The sequence below is a fragment of the Sorex fumeus genome, unplaced genomic scaffold (assembly GCF_029834395.1).
Source record: "Sorex fumeus unplaced genomic scaffold, SorFum_2.1 ptg000002l, whole genome shotgun sequence".
In the NCBI taxonomy this organism is placed as follows: Eukaryota; Metazoa; Chordata; class Mammalia; order Eulipotyphla; family Soricidae; genus Sorex; species Sorex fumeus.
Genome location: NW_026606059.1, coordinates 47,181,062 through 47,207,324, shown reverse-complemented (window position 1 = coordinate 47,207,324; position 26,263 = coordinate 47,181,062). Strand labels below are relative to the sequence as shown.

General features: G+C 45.5%; 2 protein-coding genes across 2 annotated transcripts in view; one reads left to right on the top strand and one right to left on the bottom strand.

Annotated features, from left to right (window-relative positions):
• The window catches only part of SLA (Src like adaptor), a 72,253-nt gene extending 65,715 nt beyond the window's left edge, over window positions 1-6,538 (bottom strand). Inside the window, exon 1 of the mRNA XM_056112276.1 lies at window positions 6,161-6,538. The gene's annotated coding sequence lies outside the window, so the exon portion shown is untranslated. The remainder of the gene's footprint in view (window positions 1-6,160) is intronic.
• Window positions 1-26,263, top strand: part of TG (thyroglobulin) — a 261,047-nt gene that overhangs the window by 220,009 nt on the left and 14,775 nt on the right. The window contains exons 44-45 of the mRNA XM_056112201.1: window positions 14,477-14,658; window positions 21,805-21,912. Of these exons, the coding sequence (XP_055968176.1) occupies window positions 14,477-14,658; window positions 21,805-21,912 (290 nt within the window). The remainder of the gene's footprint in view (window positions 1-14,476; window positions 14,659-21,804; window positions 21,913-26,263) is intronic.

Sequence of the window (26,263 nt, the reverse complement as noted above, 5' to 3'; positions counted from 1 at the left end):
CCACATAGACATGGTGCATGTGCCAAAGAAAGGAGAAAGTGAATACCTATGGCTGCACAGTTGCAACTTCACCTGCTCTGTGCAGGTTTCCTCTTACACACAGAGGAGAGGCGGGCGAGTACAGGCCCAGGAAACCCACATGCCAGTGTGTTTTCTGACCCAGGAGAGCAGATCCCATGTGTCTATTGTGGATGCCACTTTGTGAGGCTCAGTAGAGACACAGTGGAGAGGGAAAAAGTTTTACAGTCTTTCATCTGCCTGAGCACATATTTCCTGCTCTATGCGTCTCTGGCCCCTCACTAGGAAGAGGAACACCCTGGCAGAGAACCAGTATACTTCCTCCTGATCTGTCCTCTCCACTTTGTCCACTCTGTTGATAATCAGATATGGGATTGTGGCCCCAGTGCATGGCATGGGGGTGGAGAATGACCCTATTGTGTGACCTATTTGTGTGACATGGGGCAATACCATTGCACTGAATCACAAAGGGGTCATGTGCAACTAAGTAGAAATAGGCCTTACCTCTGAGGAATCTGCTTTTCGGTGCATCCTTCACTTTGGAAAAACTGTCTCACAGCGGTACAAGCACCTACACACACATACACACACACACACACACACACACACACACACACAGCATTTATCCTAGCATTAATTGTTGTTCCAAAACATTGGAAACAGCTTGAATTTCTATTAACAGGGAACAAGTTGATTAAATTATTAATAATTATACACATGGTGAAAAAAATAAACTAGATATATCTCTCAGGACTTCTGGGATGCCCATGAAATGCCATTTAATGAGAATCAAAACAGAGAAATGCAGAGGACTGTGAAAAGGAAGGTATCATACATGTTTACATATGTATCTATGTATGCCACCCCCCATGTATCTATAACTGTATATGTCAATGTGTGTAGTTTTGTTTTTATGGTTCTATGGGAAGGATAAAAGTAAGTAAATGTGCTTAACAAGAAAGTAACATAAACTACCTCAAGAAGTGTGGCAGAGTGAAAAACATGACAAATTTATTCTTGTTAGAATTACTAAATATATATGCATGTGTTAAATAATGCAATAATGCATACTAGGCATAACACACATGTTTGTGTTTATACATATGAATACACACACCTATAGTGAGAGAGGGAAATCAAGAAAATAACCGTTGGCATAAGTGTGTATTATGTGTGTGAATTGTGAAAGCATATGCTATGTGTGTTAATGTGTGAACATGTGTATATGCTGAAGGATGGTGTTGAACAGAGTTTAATCACTAATAGCTGTGTCCATTTGACTCAGAAGACCTGGAGAAAGCCTATTTGCACCTAACCCACCACTAGATTTTTCTGATGCGCATTCACATAAGCACAACCAGTACCTTAAGAGGTCCCAAATTTATTATTGAGCAACCCTTCAGGAGTCCTGGAAAGACACCTCTACCCACTGTTAGTGCTGGGTTTGCTTCTCTAATGTAAGAAGGTAATAACTTTGATTCAGCCCTTCAATTAAAAAAATAGATCACTTGAAAATAATATAGCCACTTATACTGTGTGCATTCTCCTGAACTGATATATTGAATTGTTATACCATTTTTGTAAAATAAAAACTTAAAGCAGAAGTGAAAGAAACAAATATGTTCTACAGACTCCCCTGTAGACAATGCCTTGCACTACAAGGGCTTAATACACAGAAATTGCCCTTGGTCTTGAATCCTTTTCCTGTTACCCTTTGTCTACCATTGCCCTGTGGGGAGAATATGAGATATTTGTAAAGATGTGAATATATTTTCACATTTCTGGTTCTGTGGATCTTTTTTTTTCTTTTGCTTTTTGGGTCACACCCAGCGATGCTCAGGGGTTATTCCTGGCTCTTCACTTAGGAATTACTCCTGGTGGTGCTTGGGGGACCATATGGGATGCCAGGGATCGAACCCAGGTCGGCCGCATGCAAGGCAAATGCCCTACCCACTATGCTTTTAACCACATCTGAGAGAAGAAAAACAACTGTTACATTAATTCTTGGGAACTAGAATATCTTAGAGAGTTGGGAGGGAGTCTGCCAGCTACACTGCAAAAATCATTCCCTCAGGCCTGGGGAACTGGGTTCTTAGAGTGTCTTGGAGTCTAGTGGATTGTGCTTTGTTATCATTCAAATCACATGTAAGAGTTCTCCACTCTGGTTTGAATCTGAGTCCCTCCAGCAAGGAGCATGAATCCAGAGAGTGAAAACGCTACATACTGACCACGAAGTTTCTCTCTGAGGTGTCCTGGGAGGTGCATCCTTGCTCCTCTTGCAAAACAAGATGATATATGCCAGCAGGAGTTCATCATCCACAGCAGCAGGACATGACTAGAAGATGTCCTTCAGCCCAGGACACCAGAGTTCAGAATATATTGTGCCCTGGGCTCTGACTTTTGCCCAGGCACCCATCCCAGGCAGTGTTCTCAGCACAATTATTTGTGGTTAGTCTCCTCTTGTACTTTATTTCTCCATCCATTCTCTCACAAATATGCACTAGTGCAGCTCCTGAGTAGTATTTGTGAGCCAGAAGCTCAGCTTGGTGCTGACTTGTCTAGAGAATTGAAGGGAAGATGATACAGTCCTGGTAAGATTAGATACCAGACCTACACTTTCAGTGTTTTGAATGCTGACACCTCAGTGTCTTTCCAGTCCAGTGCCATGCTTTCTGCCGGACATTTCCTTTAAGCTCTGCCCTGGAATACAGTGTCTGTTTGCTTGGATGTTTTGTATATTCTCACCCTTAACACATTCAAGGCTAACTACTGATTTCCCGATGCACCCAAACCCAGTCAGCATAATCTCCCACTGCCTTCACCATTTCGTTCAATAGCAGCTCATCCTTTTGCATACTCAGGCTCCAATCAAAACTTATTCTTCCCTTTTCTCTCTCCCATTTGATGAGCATTCTCACAGCAACTCTGGCTGGCTCTGGCTTCAATATGAACCCCAAATCCAGCCATCTCTCCCCTTCTGCCACCACCCAAGCACAGGCCAATATCTTATATTAGAAGTCTTCTCATTTCCAGCCCCCCCCCCCATTTCCCTGCTTTTACTTTTGCCCCTTACAATCTATGAGAATCCCAAGTGCCAGAGAAATTCCTTTTTAATACGTCAGATTGTGCCACTTCTCTACACAAAGGCTTCTTCTGGTCTTATCCCATGCAGGATAAAAGCTGCAGCCTTACAGTGACCTCCAAATCTCTAACAGGTGTTGTGACCCTATCTGTACTCTGACATCACCTTCTACTCAATTCCCACTCACTAGACTTCCATTCAACCAAGCCATTTGGTGTCTTATAAGTAGACCAAGCATGAGGGACAGACATAGAAAGATTGCACTCATTTGTGGAATATAAAGTAATAGAACGGAAGACTAACACCCAAGGATAGTAGAGATGAGTACCAGGAGGATTTCTACATGGCTTGGAAGCCAGCCTCACGTAAGGGGGAAAAGGGAGCTCATATAGAGAAGGGACCACCAAGTAAAGGGTGTTTGAAGGGCCCACTCGGGATGGGAGATGAGAGCTGAAAGTAGACAATAGATCGAACATGATGGCCACTCAATACCTATATTGCAAACCATAACACCCAAAAGGAGAGAGAGAGAGCAAAAGGGAATGCCCTGCCACAGAGGCGGAGTGGGGTGGGGTGGTGGAAGAGATGCTGGGATCATTGGTGGTCGCAAAAGGGCACTGGTGGAGGGATGGATACTCGATCATTGTATGATTGAGACATAAGCATGAAAGTTTATAAGTCTGTAACTGTACCTCATGGTTATTCAACTAAAAATTTAAAAATAAAAAAATAAAATAAAAATAAATAAAAAGACCAAGCATGTTCACACCTTAACATTTCAGCACTTGTTCCCTCCTCTAGAATGTTCTTCCCCTGTTTCACTTTCTTCAGGGTATTCATAGTTAGAGAGAACTTACTTAACCACTCTTAAGGAAATGACATGTCCCCAGAATTTTCTCTTCTCCACATCCTGGTCCCGTTCTCATCACTTAAACTCGTTACTAGAGAAAAATATACTAGTATGTTTCTTCTTCACTAAAATATGAGCTCCATCAGTATTGAGACTTTATGCATTTTGTTTTCTTCTTTTTCTCTAAGTCTTAGTAAAAGTGCAAGGCATACAGTAGGTGTTCAAAAATATTTATTAAATTGAAGTAGTTTATAAAGAATAGACTATATGAAAGGCTCTCATTTCAGAACCTTCAAAGAAATAATTCATCCAGAAACAACTCTATGAGGCAGAAATTACAGTGACTATTTTACAGTAAAAGAAACTAGTATTCAAATACAGGTCAAACTGACCCCATGGCATCTTTTATCTAGTACAGAATTTTGGAAAAGGCCAGGAAGTACTTCCAAGAACTTGGCATCCACCAGTAACAGTGTCCTGTGTACACATAGAACTGTCAGCACAGCTAGAAAAGAGACCACTATATCAAAGACTGCAGTCCAATCGCACTTTACTTAATCTCAAACATCACACAGTAACATAGAAAAGTATAAGTGAACCAGCATTTCACATCATTCTGCTGAGGAAGAAGTCTTTCAGATATATAATGATATTCAGAGGTCAACTAACTAGTCCTTTGTAAAGATAAGTCTTTACTGTTGGTTCTCTGGCTCCCAGTGGACTAGAGCATGACCTCATGTATGCTAATCTCTAAAGCAGACATGATAAATGCACTAGTATTACCTATTCCTGGCATGCCATTAGACCCTCACCCCCAAATCCTAGAATCCCATGCAATACAGAACTGCAACAGACACAGTCTTGAAATTCTCTTATCATTCTTCTAGCTTACACACACACACACACACACACACACACACACACACACACATCAACATCCTCTGTTTTCTATTCCTTCTAATGACCCACATTCAAAGATGGGTTTGTGGGATTTTCCATCCTCCACTCATGAGGCTCCATGGTACTATTAGGTGACAGGAACTCCAGGATGAAATATTCCTGAAGGTCTCAGTGCTAGCAATTCCTTTAGAATCCTCTGTTCTTCAAAATCAGTTCAATCCTCACTCACCCAATCCAGAGAAGTAGGACATGAGTTGCAAAAAGTTACCTCGTCCCATATGTTCTTCTAACACTGAGACCATTTATTCTTTTATGTAACTGTTAACAGGCTACTACTATATACCAGTTTCTATGCTGGTATTTAGGGCATGGATGTATGTTCAACCTGCCCTTGAGGACCTCACAATTGAGTAAGAATAAAAGTAAACAAGAAATAGAAAACACAGTCAGATACCTGATTTAGGGAGACATTATAGTGCTGACCTTCTAGAGGATTTGGTGGAGAGGGAATTGCTCTACCTACAGTGGCATTACTAACAGGGGTGACCCAGAGATAGTGGCTCTGACTAGGAATTTATCACCCCAAACTTTTTCAGGTGAGTGGGGAGAGTCCTCAGTGTCTTTGGATTTTAATGAGGAGCACTGAGCCCCCTAAAACCTGTACCTCAATTTCCCTAGATTTAAAATGAGAGAACCTTAGTACATCCCCTTCTCAAGATGCCCAGAGGAATCAAATATGTGCCACCATTGATCAAATAGTACATACTCAATAAATAATCCGTTTCTTCTTAATTACTTAATTATGCTCTTATGATGACTTTCCAAAGCTATTGTCCCTGATTTGGAGAATTATTCAGAGAAAGCAGGGATATAAAGGCTGCACAATCCCTGAAATCACCTCATCTGATCTGAGACTGATTTTCCAAACTTGTGGTATGTGTGTGTGTGTGTGTGCACACATGTGCACTGCTTGTAAACACACACACACACACACACACACACACGTGTGTTGTGCTTTCTTCTCTTGCCAACCCAGCATCATCACTGTCCAGAGTCCAAATGACAAACTAACAGTCACAGAGTTGCCTTTCTCAGAGGAAAGCCACAGGAGAGCTAGGAGTGCCCCACCCCCATGTAAGCTCTTCCCTGACCCTGTACCCACCCATCAAGACAATAGAGACAAGCATAAATTTCTCGAACCCAATGGATGGAAGGGAGGGCTTCAGCAAGTCCAATACTGTTCCCCACTGACCACCCAGCTTGGGCCCACCCAAGAAATCTACCTGATAACAGCAAAGTTGACAACATACCCGTGGAGCATTCAGGCTGCCTGGGACGCCTCCTGAGGCTCTGTGCTCAGAGAAGGATCTTATTTTTGAAGTAGCAGCTTTCTGTCGAAATTCTTCATCAGTCGCCTCGGTGGGAATTTTTCCCCCTTTCCTCTCTCTCTCCCTTTCTAACTAGTGAAACTGACAGTCTGCCTACGTTAACTGGGCATTCATTTGCATGATGAAAAGCAGATTTGTTCCAAGATGCAATGTTCTGTCTTTCCCCCCCTCTGAGCACCTCCAAGGAAAGCGAGCAAAATCCAAATTGTGCCCCTGAGCTTGGCCAGGAGTTGGCCTCTTCCGGAAGCAGGTGGAGTGCTCCCCCACCCCCAGCCCGCGGGGAGCACGGAGGGGGAGGGCAGCTTCTGAGAGACTTGGAAAGCGGCACCTGGCAGCCTGAGGCACTGGCACCAGCCCCAGTACAGGAAAAATCAAGCCTCTGGTGACAGATTAGAGCAGAGGAGCACGCCCGGAGTCCCAGGGAACTGCTCGCTTTCCTGAAAACTGGCGCTGCAAACACAGAGACTGGCAGGTGCTAAGGTCTGAACCCGAGCATGGAGTGGGGACTTGGGCTGGTGGAGGTGCTGTGGGGAACCTCGGAACCTAGATCGGAAAGGTAGGTCTCAGCTCTTGGCTTCAGCCGTGCTGTTTAGTGGAGTTATTCTCCCAGACTGAGCTGCAGATCCTGTATTCTTGGAATGAGCTTCCTGAAACCCGCCCTGCTGTCTGGCAGTTAGGCGCTGACAGCTAAGCAAAGGAGACAGCTCCCAGCACCCTGGAGTCTTGGCCACAGCCCTTGGTCACTGGAAACCTTGCGTACCAGCACCATGACCTCCTGACACCAACCCACATGGCTCTGCCTGCTTTACCCCATGACCCGTGAGGTCCAAATCACAGATGGTGACTGTGGTCACAGAGGTCTTCCCAAGTTATAAACATTACATTTTATGATTTCTGAGCTATAGCCCGCCAAACTACCAAGAGAATCTCACCCGCACGGCAATGCCTGGCAAGTTACCCGTGGCGTGTTTGATATGCCAAAACCATTAACAAATCTCACAATGTGTTGTGAGACGTTACTGGTGTCTGCTCAAGGGAATTGATGAACAATGGGAGGACAGTTCTACAGTGCTATATCATGTTCAATTTGGGGTGGGGGTAGGTGGTGAGCATCTCTCACGAGGTGCTCAGGAGGTCTGCAGGCTCCCCTTGGCTGTTCCCAGCCAAGAGGGTCAGCAGTTTCATGTTCCTTAAGGATGCGATAGAACTCTGCCCTGCGGTGCCAGAGGTTATATGGACCACCCCCACAGTGCTGGGGGGACCTCCAACACCTCACCTGGCAGTGCTTGGAGGATCACATGAAGGTTGAGTGCATGAGACTTGCATCTGAATCCCTGTGCTATTTCTCACTCAGGCATCTATGTCATTGTTTTGGCAGTTTTCTTTCTGGTAGTAAAAGAAACTGAAAGGAAAGTATTTTCAGCCTCCAGCTCCCCAACCCCAATCATGACAGGTCTTAGTTTCTATCAACACCAGAACTGGTGAGGCAGAGGTGGTGCTGCACCCTCTCCTGATCTAGACTGTACTCCACATTGTGCACCTGAGGGGACTCTCCTTTAAGTTTGGACGGGACGTTGTCACCAAAAAAAAAAAAAAAAGAACACTGCTGACATGTAGAGTGAATGGTGTAGTGAGGGGGCAGACTGAAGCGTGTAAGCAGATGTATGAAGAATTTTAGGACATGACAGTGGGGAACAGGATATGGTGATGGAGCAATGCTAAGTGAAAGATGCTAGGAGGCTATGTGTGCGCTGAGCCCACACAGGAGAGGGGCCCTCTGTGGAGAGCTCTAGGGGTGCAAAGACCCCGAGAAAGGGCTAGTTTGGGAGGCATAGACCAACCTACTTGGAAGCCCAGTGGTTAAAGATAAGTGAGAGGGACACAGTGGAGCCCTTCCCATGAGCTCACCAGAAATGAAAATGTGGCTATATTCTAAGCTGCAGCTGGGCAGTTTTTGAATTATATTGGGGGCCATAGAAGCCTACCAAAGAGTGGAGCCAGGAGTCATTCTCAGTGATAAACCACCAACCAAATCAGGAGAAGCAGCACTACAAAGCTCACACCTGATAATGCCTAGGGCCCTCCAGGGATCAACCTGGTATTTCTGGGAAGCATGCAGACTCTGGGAAGCAAGAAAACACCTTGAGGTTGAGCATTCAAGGCTTGTGTCCTTGACCATTGAACTATATCCATATCCAGCTCCTGTTAGGGAGGAATTTCATGGATTTATCTTTTGTAAAAATAATATTCTGACAGTGATATAAAAATGGCCAATGGAGAGGTAACAAAGCAAATCGAGGCCAGATTGACCTCTAGTGCGGGGCACAGGGAAAAAGCTAGTTAAATAGGGGTTGTAAGTGTGGAAGGTGGGAAATGCTCAGGTGATCTCGCTCACATTGGCAATCTAGAGTTCAGGAAAGAGAAGTCTGAGCTGTAGATATGAATTGGGGGATGGGGTGAAAGATGGGGAAAAATGAGGTTCCACAAAACCAATAGCAGGAAGTGTCTCTGAAAGGAAGCAGAGGAGAGAGGGGTGGCTGACCCGACAGGATGTGGGTCCTGTTGGCCTGTGAGGTGCTCTCGCAGGAGAATGAGGGTAAGAGAAGGGTGGGACAGACTGTCCCTGTGCTCTTGAAACTTACCCACTTTCCACTGCTATTCTTTTCTTTACATGTACGTACACACACATACAGAGAGAGAAAAAGAGAGAGACAGACAGAGAGACAGAGAGAGATAGAGAGAGAGACAGAGCGAGATAGTTCTCATGATTTGTCCTCTGCACAGCTCCCACTTCACCAATTCTGTTCCATGGAAAGAACTTGATCATGCCCATTGTGAATATTCAGCTGCTAAACAACTGCAAGATGTTAACTTAAGGCTGTTTATATGAATGCACGAGTCTTTGTCTTGACATAAACACTCTAGATCATTCTGGGGCACTCGTTTAATTGTACCATCCATATAAGCTTGTAAGAACCAGCTGAGCCCTGAGAGACTGACAGTCTTTCCTATGGGAATTCTGCCCTGGCTGTCTATCTTCTCAAGTCTCAGTTTTTATAACATTCTGGTAAATTTTAGAGTAACCAGTGCACAAAAAATAAGGACAATTTAAATTTATTGAGGTTTTGTTATTTACAATATTGTTAATGATAGTTTTGTTAATAATGGTTTTTTGTTAATGACGATTTACAACATTGTTAATGTTAGCTTTTTGTGCCCATAATTTAATCACCAATATACCCACCTCCCTCCTCCAAGATCCCCAGGGCCCCTCCCTTTCACTCTCTGATGTGCCTCAGATGCCCAGTGCTGCTCCCACACCCACAGATGCTCTCTGGAAATGTGTTGCAACAATAACAAGTGGAAGATGGAGACTCTGGAGAGAACTCTTCACCCTGTCTCTCAACCTGAGAATGAACATGGCCTCTATTTCTCATAGTTTACAAGCTAAAATGGGGAGAGAGGCAATATTCATTGGGCCCATGTGTCTGTAAGTCTCTTGCTAATCATTCATTTGTTTGATTCTACCCCGGGCTCAGGGAGGAACCATCACTAAACAAATCTGAGACTGCTCTGTGATGGGTCTCCAAGGTTGGACACCAGATAGGAGTCCAACCGAGTCCCCAAAGTGCTAGATTCAGGTCTCAGTCCCTGAAGTCATGTGGTACTCCACAAGAGGACCATAATAATCTGCCCTCCCACCCTGGACACACACACAAACACACACACACGCACACACACACACATGGCCAGAGAAATAGTACAGCAGGTACGACTCTAGCCTTGCATGCAGCTGACCCCACTTTGATCCACAGTGACGCAAGTTCTCTTGAGCACCACCAGGAGTATTCCCTGACCACAGATAGAGGAGTAAGGCCCTGAAAGCCATTGGGTGTGGTCCAAAGCAACCATTCCCCCCACCCCAACTCCAAGAAAAAAGATAAAAAGGCAGTCAGTTCTTCCACAGGGTTCTAGCTTTTCTGGAGTATGTATTGGTGGCAGGCCTTTAGACACACAATGGCAGCTCTCGCCTCCCCAAGGAAGTACAGCCCTGTCTGCAACAGCCCTACTTCTGGGCAGAAGCCTGCCTATAATTACAGCTTGTAGAGTTTATGCTTTGCAGTCACGTGGGGGATGTTCCCCACTGCTTCTCTAATTAAACCTGCAGCAGCATCTGTGCCTTGATTCTCGCCAAGAGCAAAGAGCAGTGGGTCTTGCTAAACACAGGACCCTGCAAGTTCCCACATGGACCAAGGCTTGAGTGCCCACTCTGACAGGTTCCAGAATAGTGACTGTCAACCAGGTAGGTTTCCCCTGGGGACCTCAGAACATTGTAATCATTCAGTGTGAAACTCATCACAAGTTTGTGGAATTACAAAAGCCGCCCACCTGCCAGCATTCTGGCCATGGAGCTTTCTAAACACTTGGGCCTTCGAGGACTTCCATGAGCAGTGCCCAGCCTCAGTGTCCCTCCCTCCACCACTTGCTTCAAAGCTGCCTCAACTATTGCTGCAGAACCCATGAAAGTGCCTCTTTCTTTAGGTGCAGTTTTCAGCAGATTCAGAAAAAGAATTCAGAAGCATTCGGAGAAGTATAGCCAAAGCCTTGCTCTTATGGGCTGCCAACCTGCAGAGTGGGGTGAGGGGGTGCATGAATCTGTTCCTTTACTGTAAAGTACATGTGCACAAAAAATATAATAAGCATCTTCATCTTTTCCCTCTGTCTTTACTGCTTGCCCAATTTCCTTGGCCACGGTGTGCAGCCAATCACACAGAGACCAGGCAAATATCCACATCATGGTATTTATCTGCACTTTCGAGAATCTTCTTTTAAATAAATAAGGGTGGCTACCAAAGCAAGAGGGAGCTTTAAAAAATAGATATTATATTTTATACTTTCTTCATTGTAATGAAGTGATTCAGGGTCTGTGTTCATACTGTCGATTTCTAATTAAACTCAGTGAAACTCAAATTTAATACAAATAGGTCTCCCATCTAAGTCCTGTGCTAGAACCTTCAAGAGCTAGTTGTAGTTCTGAAGCTGGCTTGGTAACTAATGCCGTTATCTCCAGTTTGTTTGTGAGAAATCAGAGGAGCAGAACCCCAGAAGGCAAAACAAATTTGGATGTGCTGACTCCATTGCCTCTTACAGTGAGGTGTTCTGGTCCCGCGGTGCCCATCCACTTGCTTCCCTGCATGTCCTCCCACCCTGAACAATAACAAACTCAGTTTGGAGTAGAATGCCTTAAAGGTGACATAGTGATTTCACACTACTTTGCTCACTCAATTCTCATGAAATCTAAAAGCAGTTCCTGTGTCAAAATTAGCATATCCAATTTTTTTAATTTTACTGTACTAAAGTACCATGAGTTGCAAAGTTATTCATGGTTGGGTTTTTGACATACAATGTACCATCACTGATCCCATCACCAGTAGCAGCTTCCCTCCATCAGTGTTTCCAGTTTCTCTCTCCCAACTCCCCAGCCATCCCAAGTCTGCCATCTTGACAAGCACCTTTAAAGTTTGATCATCAAAGTTTGGGTCTTTTTAAAGTGTGTATGCCAGAATCAACATAGATGTTCAGCACACACATTTTAAAGATGTGAGACTCAGAAAGAGAAAGTGTCTTTTTTTCCAGGTCTCCTTAAAAGAGTGGTTGGCTCTGGACTCCTGAATTTTTACTCCAAGCCTAATCTTCTGAGTCCAGTACCTTGTGGGCAGCTCCATAACCTGCTATTCACTGATGTTTCAGGGTTTCCCAGCTCTGAGACCAGGTTATGATTATGTTAAGCCTGGAAAGCTGACATTTACCATCTGTAAGACCTGGGTGATCTTCTATATCTTTCTTAACACTGTGACTCTACAATAGTTTATTAGAGTCTCACAGTCTCATTATCCAAAATGGAATGTCAGAATGTAATTTCCATTGATTTAGATACTTTAGTGAAATGCGTGTGTTAATTGTAAAACACAGTATTTGATAATAATTGGAGAAAGGCAGAGTACTTAACCCCTTTTTGTTATGAAATATTCTAAAAATAAAAAACAGAAAAGGACAGACAATAAAATAATGCAGTTTTCTCCTTAAACTATCCATGGGTTGTGATATCAGCCTCATCACTTGCAAGAAAGCATTATTGATTCAATAGATGAGACAAATGAGACAGGGCACAGATTACCAAAGAGTTAACAATGTTATTCAGGGGTGTAATTCCAGGTGTCTGGCTGTGTGCTTGTTCTGTATATATAAAATACCTTTCCAAGGAGCTAGGGAAATAATATAGTAAGTAAAAAGCTTTCACACATTTATCTTGGTTCAGTCTATCCCAGGCACTTCATATAGTCCCTTGGGCCTTGCCAGGAGGGATCACTAAGTATAGGGCCAGGGATAATCCCTGAGCAGTTCTGCGTGTGGCCCAAACCCCCTCAACCCCTCAAAATAAAATCAACATCTTTATTATTTTAGATCATGGCACTGTAGCACTGTAGCATTGTCCTGTTGTTCATCCATTTGCTCAAGCGGGCACCAATAATGTCTCCTTCGTGAGACTTGTTGTTACTGTTTTTGGCATATCGAATACACCACGGGGAGCTTGCCAGGATTTGCCCTGTGGGCAAGATACTCTTGGTAGCTTGCCGAGCTCTCCAAGAGGGAAGGAAGAATCAAACCTGGGTCAGCCATGTACAAGGAAAACACCCTACCCACTGTGCTATCGCTCATAGTGAAGAAAAATTTTAATTCCTTGGTAGAATGAGTCACATATGTATTTACTATTCATATTCAGCAAATATTAAATTTTGCCATATTTGTTTTAGAAAGTTTGACAAGAAAAAAAAGTGTTTTAGTTAGAATTGAAATGAAGATTTGATGTTCAGTTCTCCCTACTCTCCTTTCCTTACTCTCCCACAACTGGCATATGCACTCCAGGAGCATGCGTCTGTCCACGGGAAGCCAGATTGAGGCTGACCTTCTGCAAGAGGAGCAGTAAGAAGATCTCAGCCAGGCGTGACCACTAAATGCCATTCCTGCTCCTTCTAATTGCAGGTTCTGAAGACTTAGGAATGTTTAGAGAAACTGAACATACCAGGGTCTCCCAATAGGCACATTTCACAGTCCAACATAAGAGCCTATCCAATCATCATAGAACTTTACAGAGATGGGAGAGAAGACCTCATACTTAGGAACTGTATCCCAAATGCTGTACAGCCCCTTATCTTGAGAAGTGAGGAAATAAGTTGTTGGGGGAAGCATGGTCCCAGTGGGAAATCTCCCAGTGCGGACTGAAGAGACCTTGGGACATGAAAGTAAAGAGGAAGTAAAGACGAAGGATCAAGAGAGAGAGAGAGAAGGAGAGAAATAGAAGTGGAAAGAGAGAGGGAGAGAGGGGGGAGGGGAGGAGGAAAAGAAGTGAGAGGGAAAGGAAGCAAGGAAGGAAGGAAGGAAGGAAGGAAGGAAGGAAGGAAGGAAGGAAGGAAGGAGGGAAGGAGGGAAGGAAGGAGAGAAGGAAGGAGAGAAGATGAGAAAGGAGAGAGAGAAGTGATGGGGAAGTAGGGTGGGAAATTTCCACTGGGTCACAGTTGTCCAACTAGCTGCCAGCCTTTCCTAACCATCCTTAGAACACGTATTTCTCTCACGTTGCTATTTCTCTCCATAGCTCTGCTTCCTTAGTAACTATCTGTCACTTATTTCCCGATTTTCCATCTGTGCATTCCAGGACAGCCAAGTGTGCTTAGGGCATGAACAAGTATGTTTAGGACTGTTTCCTGGAGCCTCACAAGACTGGTCCTAAAAAAGACAGTGTCATCTTTATCACCAAAGAGTTTAAGCAGAGTTCTTTTGTTGAATACTTGAGTGTATTCTCCCAATAAAACCAAACACAAGCTGGCTGAGAGCTCAGGTCAGGTGAGGGGAGTAAAATAAGGAGTGTGACTAGAGGACAACGGCTCCCATCCATTGAGCACTTACTACGTGTCAGGTATAACTACAGTCTTTGGGGGACATGAGCCATTCCATTGTGTCCATTTCAGAGGGAGTGAGGATGACTCCGAGGGGTACTGGTGCATACTTAATATCACATGCATGGTGGAGAGAAGCAAACCTAGATTTCACCCCAGGAGTTCACCCCAGGAGGACTAACCACAGCTCCAGGCACTTCAGTAATTAGACTGACAAGATTTTCATTCTCTCTCTCTCTCTCTCTCTCTCTCTCTCTCTCTCTTCTATTTTCATTATTTAAAGCAATTTGAAGAAAGTCAAGGCCGGACCAATAGCAAAACAGCCTTTTACCAGGCACTGCAGAATTCTCTGGGTGGTGAGGACACTGATGCCAGCATTCAGGCTGCTGCTACATGGTACTATTCCCTGGAACATTCTACTGATGACTATGCCTCCTTCTCCAGGGCCCTGGAGAATGCAACACGGTAAGCTCTGGACCCTGGTCCTGCTGCTGCGGCTCCACATGGCCAAGGCAATGCTCAGCTCATGCATGAGAACAGAAAGCCTTACAGCACCTCTTTCTTCTTTACCACTCATTATGACCTAGGAACAGAGTGAGTCATGAGTGGGAATAATTGGGGTCGCCCCACACACACCATCTCACCAGCTTTAGAGAACACAGCCAAAGTGCTTTCCAGAGGAACCAAGCCCTTATTTACTTTGTGCCAGAAGAAACTGCTTATGCACAGAGCACCCAGGCTGCTAGCACAGATGCACATGCGCTTCCCTTCAAGTTAGCACTGTAACATTGTTCTTCCATTGTTCATCAATTTGCTCAAACAGGCACCAGTAACGTCTCCACTGTGAGACTTGTTATTACTGTGTTTGGCATATTGAATATGCCACAGAGAGCTTGCCAGGCTTTGCCATGTGGGTGGGACACTCTCAGTAGCTTGCCGGGCTCTCCAAGAGGGACAGAGGAATTGAACCTGAGTTGATCGCACTTAATCACTTAATCACATAACTTCCCATTAGTCGTCGATTTGCTCGAGCGGGCGCAGTAACGTCTCCATTTGTCCCTGTCGCGTGCTAGTGTAGCCCAATGGCATCAGTTCGCTCTGGGATCATGAAGAGCCTCAAACCGATCGTTCATGATCTTCACGAAGAAGTCTGACCATCTGGTAGGTGGGCGGCCACGTGGTCTTTTGACATCCCGTGGAATCCAGTCAGTAACAGCTCTAGTCCAGCGGTCGTCTTTAAATCTCATTACGTGACTAGCCCATCTGATTTTTGACACCTTGGCAAATGAGACAGCGTCCCTGATTCTTGATCATCAATGGATGTCGAACTCCGGATTTTTTCTCTCATTTGAGTGAAACGTGATATTCCAAGCATAGCTCTTTCTATTCTTCTTTGGGAGACCTGAATAGCATTCTCATCCTGTTTGTGTAGGGCCCAGGTCTCTGAGGCATATGTTAATGCAGGAAGAATAGTGGAATCAAAAAGATGTGCCCGGAGCTGGAGGTTCTTCATCCTCTTAGCTATTTCTTCGACGTTCTTGAAGGCATTCCAAGCCGCTCTCTTCCTCCTGCGCAGCTCGGGTGCCAGGTCATTTGTCATGTTGACTTCTCGACCTAGGTACACATAGCTGTTGCATTCGGAGATGGTCGTTCCGTTGAGAGCAAATGGGGCATCAGGAACGAGGCTGTTTCTCAAAAACATTGTCTTCGTAAGATTCAGCTGTAGTCCTACCTTTCCACACTCACGGTCAAAGTCGGCCAGCATTTGTGCCGCTTGGCTGATGTTTGGTGTTATTAAAACAATGTCATCAGCAAAGCGGAGATGATGTAATTGCCGACCATCTATCTTCACTCCCATTCCTTCCCATTCCAGTCGTCGCATGATGATCTCGAGGGTGGCACTGAAGAGTTTCGGTGAAATGGTATCACCCTGCTGAACCCCTCTCCTGACATCAACGATCACTTCTTTGTAGAATGGTGAGATCCTGGTAGTGAATCCGCAATACAGCTCACGGAGGATCTTGATGTATTGGGCTTGAATGCCCTGATTGGCTAGGGCTTCAATGACTGCTTCCATCTCAACAGAATCAAAGGCCTTCTTTAAGTCAATGAACGTTAAACAGAGCGGCATCTTGAACTCCCGAGAAACCTCAATGAGTTTGGTTATTGTGTGGATATGGTCGATGGTGCTGAATCCTTTGTGGAACCCGGCTTGCTCGCATGGTTGTCCTTCATCTAGTGTTCTGCCAATCCTATTTAGGATGACTCGAGTAAACAATTTGTAGATGACAGACAATAGGCAGATTGGGCAATAGTTGCCAATGTCGTGGATGTCTCCCTTCTTGAACAGTAGTACGGTCCTGCTGGTTTTCCATTGGGACGGAACCTTGCATTCAGACAGGTAGCAAGTGCAGAGCCGAGCCAGTGTATTGATGAGTACTGACGGCAGGTTCTTCAGGTGTTCAGGTCTGACCTTGTCTGGGCCGGGTGCTGTTTGTTTCTTTACCGATGAAATGATGTGTCAGATTTCAGAAGGGAGAACGTTGGGAACGACATATCTATCCTGTGGAATTTGGTATGTCAGCAAGTGGACATGGCTATCGAAGAGATTTGAGTAGAAGTCATGGATAATCTTCACCATTGCCGTTCTGGAGGATGTGATGGATCCATCAGGACGTCGGAGGTCAGTCATCTTGGTCTTATAGTTGGCGAAGGACAGGCAGGCTGTAACGAATACTTTTCCCAGCTTCTGCTGCATCTACCAGTACTTCTGCTCTTTTCTCCTTGAGGTCTTCCCTGATCATCGCATCTCTGCACTGCTTTGTGAGCTTGGACGTTAGCTTGCGGTTGCCTGAGGCATGCGCCAAACCATGCTGGCGAATTAGCTCAAGAGTTTTCGAAGACAGGCTTTTTTTGTGGCTATCTCTCTCTTGGCGTTCCTCGCACATTCATGAAGGTGCTGAACCAGTCGATCGTATTCCTCGTCAATGTTGTCAACAATGGCATCTTCCCATGTTGCCGCAATAGTGCCAAACAATTTATAAGACAAACCTCTCCACAGGGGCGCTTGGGGCATCCTGGGGAGGGGCCGCCACACCCCGTCCTGGGATGGAGCAAACTCCTGCTGCTCACAAGGCTGAAGCCGCGGAGGTTTGGGGCGCCCAGAGCGACCACTTAGCAGCCGGTGAGGAAACCGGCCATCGCGCCCCTCTGTTCCCCCTCGGCTCCCCCTTCCGTGCTCCCCTTAGGACAGCTGATGCGGTTGAAGGAACTTTGGCCTGGAAGACCAAAGAGGAAGTGGGGAAGGAGAAAACAAGTCTACTTCCCGCCAATTTGTTCGGGGATCAGATTGTGCACAGAAGACCCACCCTACCCAGATAAATACCCCACTGGCAGACTTCCACTATCGACACTACCTCCACTACCCAGCCATCGCCACACTTCAGGACACTTTCCGGACCCACGTGGCAGCTCTGGCCGAGACTCACGCAGGACTGAAGACCCACAGAACAAGATAAGCGGAACTCTCTGAGACCTTGGACTCCAGCTCGGCGAACCCAGGGACAGAGTTTCTCTGCTTGCTCCCACCAACCACAGGACGCTTTCCGGACCTGCGTGGCAGCTCCGGCCGAGACTCACGCAGGACTGAAGACCCACAGAAGAAGATAAGCAGAACTCTCTGAGAACTTGGAATCCAGCTCGTTGGACCCAGGGACAGAGTTGCTCTGCTTGCTCCCACCAACCACAGGTGACAAAGGGATTCTAATCAGGAGCCCCACCCTACCCTGCCCTGTCTGCTTCCATCAACCACCCAGGGATCGGATTGCGCACAGAAGACCCACCCTACCCAGATAAATACCCCACTGGCAGACTTCCACTATCGACACTACCTCCACTACCCAGCCGTCACCACACTTTAGGACGCTTTCCGGATGTGCGGCCGCAAAGCGGCCACGCGACACATCATAAAACACTAAATAACCATCTTCAGGAATTGTTGTACCATATTTGATAGGGTTCAAATATGGTAACACCTACAAGGGTGATTAGAGGTCGCCCCAAAAGCCTCTATCCCTCTCGGAAAGACTGGCAAGCTACCGAGAGTATTCCGCCCGCATGGAAGAGCCTGGCAAGCTATCCGTTGTGTATTCGATATGCCAAAACCAGTAACTACAACTGGTCTCATTCACCTGACCCTGAAGGCTTCACCGACATGGCAGCACTGAGAAGGATGAGAAAGGAGAAGCTGACAAAATCTCAAGGCCGAACTAGGCTGCCACAACGAAGGAAGACAAAAATGATCGTCTGTACTTTCAATGCATGTACGCTAGCATCAGATGCATCCATCGAGTTGACTGCATACAAGGCAAATGCCCTACCTGCTGTGCTATTGCTCCAGTTCACTCCCTTCATGTTAGGGCTACTTTTTCCTAACTCCCTGATTATCCATCCTGCACCCCTTTGTAGCTCAAGCTTCTTTCCTCAGCCCCTCTGTAGGTTCTACAGACCCCCATTGTCTTTCTGTCACAGTGCCATCTGCATACCTGTGACAGTCATCAAACCAGCCTGCCTTTCTCTCTGCAGTTGGTCCAGAGAGGCCAAGAACTGTCCTTTTCAGATGCCAAAATAGATAACATAATAGAAATGGACCAAAACTCAAGAAATAGTCAGGGTCCTGGTGCTGACCTGAAACAACCCAGGTCACCTATGAGATCCTGGGAACCCGTTTGTGTGCTCTGATTCTTTGGCAGGGTTCCCTGCTAACAGGAGGAATTGGCTGGGTAGTTTCGACTTCCTCTGACTACTCTCTTCTGTATTGCATCCACGCTCAACTTTGTCCCTTGCCTAAGTCCGTGACAAAGCCCTGTGGCTTCCTGTGAATTCAATGTTTTGCAGAGTATGTTGAGATGCTTGGCATCTCTGCCCTGGACTCTGTGGTTTCACTATGGTGGACTGTGGTCACCAGTTCAGAATAAAGTTTGGTACCACCCACTGAGTTCTTTGCGGCCAGAAAGGCCTTCATTTTCCCTGTCCCTACACCAGACAGATAGCTGACAGCTATTTTTGAAGGCCCTTAGAACTCACAACTATACAAGGACTGGGCCTTTGAGAGCCTCAAAACCAAGTCAGAACCAGCTCAGATCTGTGTTGCTAAAAGATCTCAAAGTCAACATTCTGAAATCCTACATTCTTGCTGCAGTTTTGTCTCTCACTGCCTTTATGGGAAAGTGAAAGACCAAACCATGGGCTTTGAGCAGAGGTCTTTAAGGAGTTAGATGATCTGAGGAACAGCAGGCAATCAAGGAAGGCTTCATAGAGTAGGTGCACACCAGCCCTCTGTTAGCTGAGACCCTCATTCACTCCAGCCAGGCTCAGACTATGGGCCGAGACTGAAGGCTTTCCACCTCTAGTCTCCTAATCAGTACCTTCGTGTATGTCTTAGTGTGAGACTCTACTTCCTCCTACCACCTGAATGATCCATGTGTTGTTTTACTGTGAAGGAGTGGGCTCCACCTGGCAGTGCTCCTGGCTGCATACTTGATGGGTTTTATGTGCATCAACTCAACACTACAATCTTTCAAGCCCCTTTCATCCCATCTCTGTCCTCACAACACTCCGGGGACCTCCAGGAGCTGACCCAGACCTCTGACCCACCCTACTTTCAAGCATTTCCTGTACACACCTGAGCTACTGACAGACACAAAAGAGCTGGAACTAAATGACAGAGAGTGGGAGTCACTGACAGAGTAGGGAGTTACTCTTCTTCGCTTTGACGATCAAAGGATATAAAATCTCGTGGAAGAGACCCATGAACCCTCTTACTCAGTAGAAGAAACAAAAGTGCCAAGAACTGCAGGGTCCACTGAGTGGGGTTCAGAATCTTGGGGGCACCTCTGGACAGCTGAGGCCTGCTCAGATCTTCCTAGGCCTTCAGAAGTCTGCCATGAGGGACCACTCACTGGATCGCCCCCGATGTGTTCTGAAGGACTTTGAAAAGTTATTCACATTGCCCTACCCACAAAGGGGGAACAAATGTGAGCTTTTGGGAATTCCAAAGAGGTTCCTTCACTCCTGACCAAGAATACTTGGAGTAATTCTTTGCTCTAGGGGGCAGGCAGAGTGTTTAGCCCCTTTCCTTCTCCTTCTAGCTGTGATAGCAAAAGAGACTGCCCTGCTCCCAAGACTCCACATGTGTCCTGGCCCTGGGAGTGGCCTATCCAACACCCACCCTGTCTTATCTCCTTTGAAGATGCACAATCGCTTCACAATCTGCTCCATAGAATAATGTGGTTTTTTTTTCTATACAGTGTTTGTACCCACACCTTTTTGTTTTCTTTTCTTTTGTTTTTTGTTGTTTTTTTTTTGAAATTCCCAAGAGGTGTTCAGGGGATCCAGGGGAGGCACCTCCTTCTCAACAGTTCTCCATCAGATGGGGACCCAGTTCAGTGCAGGGGGCTCAAGGATGCAGTGCTGCTTGGGCCATGCAGTACTAAGCATCACCTAAGCCACCATATTTAGGGTGCTTGGACACCTTCTGGGCTATACCCAGCAACGTTTAGAGGACCAAGTAGTGCTAGAAATGGAATCTGGACTGACTAAATGCAAGGGGATACATTTCTATTATGTCATCTATATTGTCATCTGAAAAGGACACAATTCTTGGCCAACTGCAGAGAGAAAGGTAGGCTGGTTCTGATGACTGTCACAGGCATGGAGATGGCACTGTGACAGAAGGACACTGGCATCTGTAGAGCCTGCCTAGGGGCTGAGGAAAGAAGCCTGATGAACAAACCGCTCTTCGTGGCCAAAGGGATCTTTGCCTGGGAGAAGCTTTTTCCATTACAGTGGTTCATGGATATACTCGGAGATACCCATAACTGTCTCCATCCTTTGCCCTCCTTCCTCCAGGGACTACTTCATCATCTGCCCTGTGATTGACATGGCCAAGCACTGGGCAGAAAGGGCCCAAGGGAACATCTTGCAAAGGGTGCATAATCAGGGAGTTAGGAAATAGTACCCCTAACTGGAAGGTCAGGGAATGTGCATCTGTGCTAGCAGCCTGGGTGCCCCTTCCCTGTGTACAAGGTGAACCCCAACTGCATAGCAGGGTCCCCTGGAGGAGTTTTAGAAAGCACTCATGTGGCTGGTCGGTACATCTGTTCTTGGAGGCTCCCCACCATTCTCATAGTCACTGAGGGCTGAAGTTGGTTGATGACCAGGGGCTCCCAGGACTTTCTCTGCTGAGCCAGGGTATGCCTGTGTCTCTGCCCATGCTCCCAATTTATCCTTAATAAGTTGAGGTTCTGGGAAGATTATCTATGGGTTTCTTGGCACTGCAATGTGCACACATATTTTTTCAGAAACATGAGAATAGGATGCACACACAGATGCATACACACACACACACACACACACACACACACACACACGTGTGTGTGTGTGCTCCCAGCTGGTTGGAAAATAGACTGCTCCATGTACCAATAGTGGGGCCTGGTGAACAAACCCCTCTTGGTGGCCAAAGGGATTCTTGCCTGGGAGAAGCCTTTTCCATTACAGTGGTTCATGGATATACTCATAACTGTCTCCTTCCTCCTGCCCTCCTTCCTCCAGGGACTACTTCATCATCTGCCCTGTGATTGACATGGCCAAGCACTGGGCAGAAAGGGCCCGAGGGAACATCTTCATGTACCATGCTCCCGAAAGCTATCATTACAGCAGGTAAGGTGTGATGTGGTCACAGCCAATTTTGACCAACAGAAACCTGGCAGAGCTGACTGTCATGTCTGGGACCCATGGGGAAGCAGAGAAAAGAGCAAGGATCACGTACAAGCTCTAGACCCTTTGCCTGAGACAGGTCACTTCAGCCCTGTAAATTGTTTCATCTGAATAATGACTGTGATGGTTAGGACCACTTTTTTCATAGGACTGTGGGAAGGGAAAGTGAACTCAAAGATGCAGAAGAGAGCGCTTGCAAATCATATGTTAGCTATGCATTGATGATCCCAGGTTGGCAGAGAGAGTTTCTTTATTCATGTGACAGGTGTACACTGCTAGGAATTTATCACTGAGCAGCAATTAAAAAATTATTTTCCAGGGTTGGTATTCGGGGAAGTAAGGTACTTCTCTTGCACCAGGTCATTCCAGGTTCAATCTCAGGCATGGCATAAGGCCCCCTGGGGCTCACTCCTGAAAACAGAGTCAGGAATAGGCCCTAAGCACTGCAGGATGTGGCCAAACCTCCCACATGCCTCCCCAAAGAAAATGACTTTCCAAAATAATGTGTGTACTCACATGCCTTTTATGTTTTAAACAACTAGAAAGAAAACTTTCTTATTCCTAGTTTATCCATCCTTCAAAAATCAGTTAATCAGTTCAAAGTACCTTGTAACAAAGATCCTCAGGATCAATAAAGTGATCAAAAAAAAATAAGGTAAATAAGGGATACGAGCAACAGAGCCCCAATAATAGGGGACAGGCACAGAATGCAGCCCCACACTTTACAGAGAAGTCAGAGAAAAAAAATTAAACAGAGGAGAGGAACAGAGATTTTATTTCATATGCTGTCAGCTACATGAAGGAAGCAGAGATTCTGCTCAGTCCTCCCTTAAGCATGCACAGAAACAAGAAAGTCAGGGGTTTTGTCCACAAGACTTCAGAACCTGGGGGTTTATTTTGTCAGAGCAGAAGTCAGGCCCACATGGTGGAGCAAGGATTATCTACCACAAGATTCTTGGTATGTTTTATAGGTAACAAAGAGACAAGATGTAGAAACACCAACTCTAGAGTTTGGAGGCCCCCCTCCCCATTCCCTACACTCCAATTGTGAATTGTGAGCAAGTTCCTCTGCCTCTCTCATCATCTTATCTTTATCTTAAAAATGAGTCTAAGAGTTCTGTCTTTACCACCACAGACTTGGTGTTAATCATATCTGGGACACAAGTTAACCACTCATTACAGAATCTTAACCTGTGTTACCCCACTGTAGCATTAGAGAAATGTCACAAACATACATCATTCCTCATGATCATCATCAATGCCTGCATAGTAGAGAATCCAGGCTTTAAGCCCTGGAATCTTCAAGTGTTACCTGAGAATGAAAGAGAGAATTTGGAGGTGATTAAGTTAGCTACTTTGAACTGATGAATCCCTATGGGACCAAGTTTATTACAATGGGAATGGTACCTAAATTGCAATCACAAATGTCTTTAGTAGATAGATAAGTGTGTTGTGATTTGATACACATAGATGAGGGGAAGGAATATGAGCTCAGAGGCAGAGATTGGAATGATGCATCCACAAGCCAAGACATATTGGCAAAGAATCTAGCAGAACTGGGGAATAAGGAAGTAATTCCCCTGAGCACCTCAACAGGGGCCCCACAAAAATCTTGATTTGGACACCCTAAAATGGATGTTGAACTACTAGCTTCCATAGCTGTGAAGCAGTAAGTGGCTGTGGTGTTTAGCTACCAAGAGGGGAGATTTGTTACATTAGCCATGAGAACACGTGGCCGACCCGAGTTCGATTCCTCCACCCCTCTCGGAGAGCCCGGCAAGCTACCGAGAGTATTCGATATGCCAGACACAGTAACAACAAAGTCTCCAATGGAGACGTTACTGGGCCCGCTCGAGCAAATCGACGATCAACGGGAGGGCCTTTACCTTTTTCACCTTAGCCATGAGAACCTTATACAGTCCCCAAGGCATTCTAGTTTGCCTGTGCACTCATTTTGCGAGGTTTCCTGAGATACTGTTTCTCCATGAACAGAGGACATCACATAAACATGCAGAGTTCTCAAGAACCTGCGGGATGTGAATGGACCTCTCAACCTCACTGATGGTCAATTCAATGGTCACTTCCTAAAGGTGAACAATTGCCTCCTTCCAGATTGTGGAAAGGAAAGGGAATAGTAGTTTAGGGGTTAGACAAAAGACATCAGAGAGAGGCTGAAGGTAAGCAGGCAAGGTTTTGCCTTACACACAGCTAACGAGGTTCAATTCCCAACATCCAATATTGTCTCCTGAGCACTGCTAGGAGAAATTTCTGGGTGCAGAGCCAGGAGTGATCCCTGAGTATCACCAATTGTGATTCAAAACAAACAAAGAAACAAACAATCAAAAAAGACACAAGGGAGAGAAGGAGCAATGAAAGTGGTTCTCCAAGTTATTTAATGTACTGCCTCCATTTTAGAAAAAAAAAAAAAAAGAACTTCCAATGAACAGAAAGTGAAGAGAAAGGAGAAGCTAGAACTCAGGTCCAGTGGAACTGAGCTGTGGGGTGTAAAGGAATTTACCAGGAGAATAAAACAACTTTAGCTAAGGAAAGTCAGTGTATTGAAGGAAGGGACACTGATCAGACCAACACAGTGAGAACCTTCAAAGACAGACACACACTTAGCTTGGGGAGACTTTGCTTACATTTTTCTCTTGGCTGTTTAGGCTGAAAGTTTCTGCTCTCTAGAAATTATTTCATTCTGAGAGACAGGTGAGCAGCAATTCTCTGGAGGTGTAGCCAGCTCCAAGAATTGGGCAGCAGAACTGATGACAGTAGGGCCGTTGGAATTCCTGAGCACAGCGGATTATGTGAGCAGGAACAGCACAACTGAGTGTGCTAGCAGGGATGGACTCAGCCTCCTAAGCATCTTTGTAGGGTACACCTGCTAGATCACTGCATAAAGTGGCTCCCCAGTTGCACGTAGGTGATTGCCATCTCCTGTTCAAATGTCTGCATTATCCTGGAGTGGGGGTGGTATCACAGACTCTAAGAAAACTGGCTTAGACTGGGATGGAAGAATCCCTGGTAAGGCAAGGGCCACTTATGTCCTGGAACAATTGGTGGAAGATATTCCCTCCACCCCAAGTCCTGCAGCATCTCCCAGATCCCGAGCTCTCTGGAGATCCCCCAGGGTTGAGTTCCTTTTCTACTTCTCTGCCATCCTCTTCCTTAAGGCAGAGATTATAATAGGTTCCTGTAGCAAGTTTAAGCAAATATAAAAATGTACACACACCTCTGGACCCTTAAATTTGTAGTGGCAAAAAATAGGATATGCATCTGCTACATGAGAATGGAAGCAATAATTCAAAATTCAGTTGGAAGCCAAACAGAGCACAGGGATCCAGGTGATTCCAGGCACTATCAGTAATGCTTCCACCCTACCTGGCTTGGTTTCCTAGGAGAGTATTGATGGAGTACTACAACTAAGGTAATTTAGAGCAGCAAAATACCTAGTCTCTTGGTTCTTAGAACTTATACCTACTTCAGAGGACTGTTTGCTAATAGTTGTACTGAACTGTGCTTCAGAACGGGGGACAAGAAGGCTGCTGGGAGTGCCCTATAGTTCATCAGAATATGGAGCTGACATTTCTGGGTAAAATGCCTTTCTTGTATTGTATTCTGGAACTGTCTCGGTCACAGTTACTTCCATCAGTGAATGTCTCAGAGAAACTAACCCATTTAATTGTTGACAAGTTTATCTTTCCTGCCTGAAAAGACATTGCTCTCATTCTGCCCTGGAGCTGTCACACTTCTTATTTATTTCTGGCTCAAACCTACAGACTTAAAATATATGTGTGTGTGTGTGTTACATTTTCAGCCATCTGTCTTGTGCCTCCATCTCTGAATGCAGAGACGAGCGTTCCTGGCAGGGCTTGTGAACAAAACAACCAACTCCCACTTTCTCGCAGACTTGTTACTTGATCACAGCATAGCACGGCTTACTAACTGCTCACCTATAGATAATTATCATTTTCCCAAACCAACCTTGCTGTCTGAAAGGAGAGCAGGGTAAAACAGAAGAGGGAGGGGATGAAAGAATAAAAAGCTGAAGCATAAGAATCACTTTTAAGATGTAGGTTTAAAGAATCATAGAATATTGAATATGATTTCATCAAAATCTTCTTTTTACAGATTAATAAACAAAATCCCCAGAAGGTTAAGGAGTTATGTTCCAGTCCCCAGTCCAGCAATGGGCTGTCTGGACCCAAATCCTAATTCCTGCTTGCTTTCTGCTTTTCTTTATGTTGTACCACATCATCCACATGGGTCTTGAGTGCTTGTCATGCCTATAGCT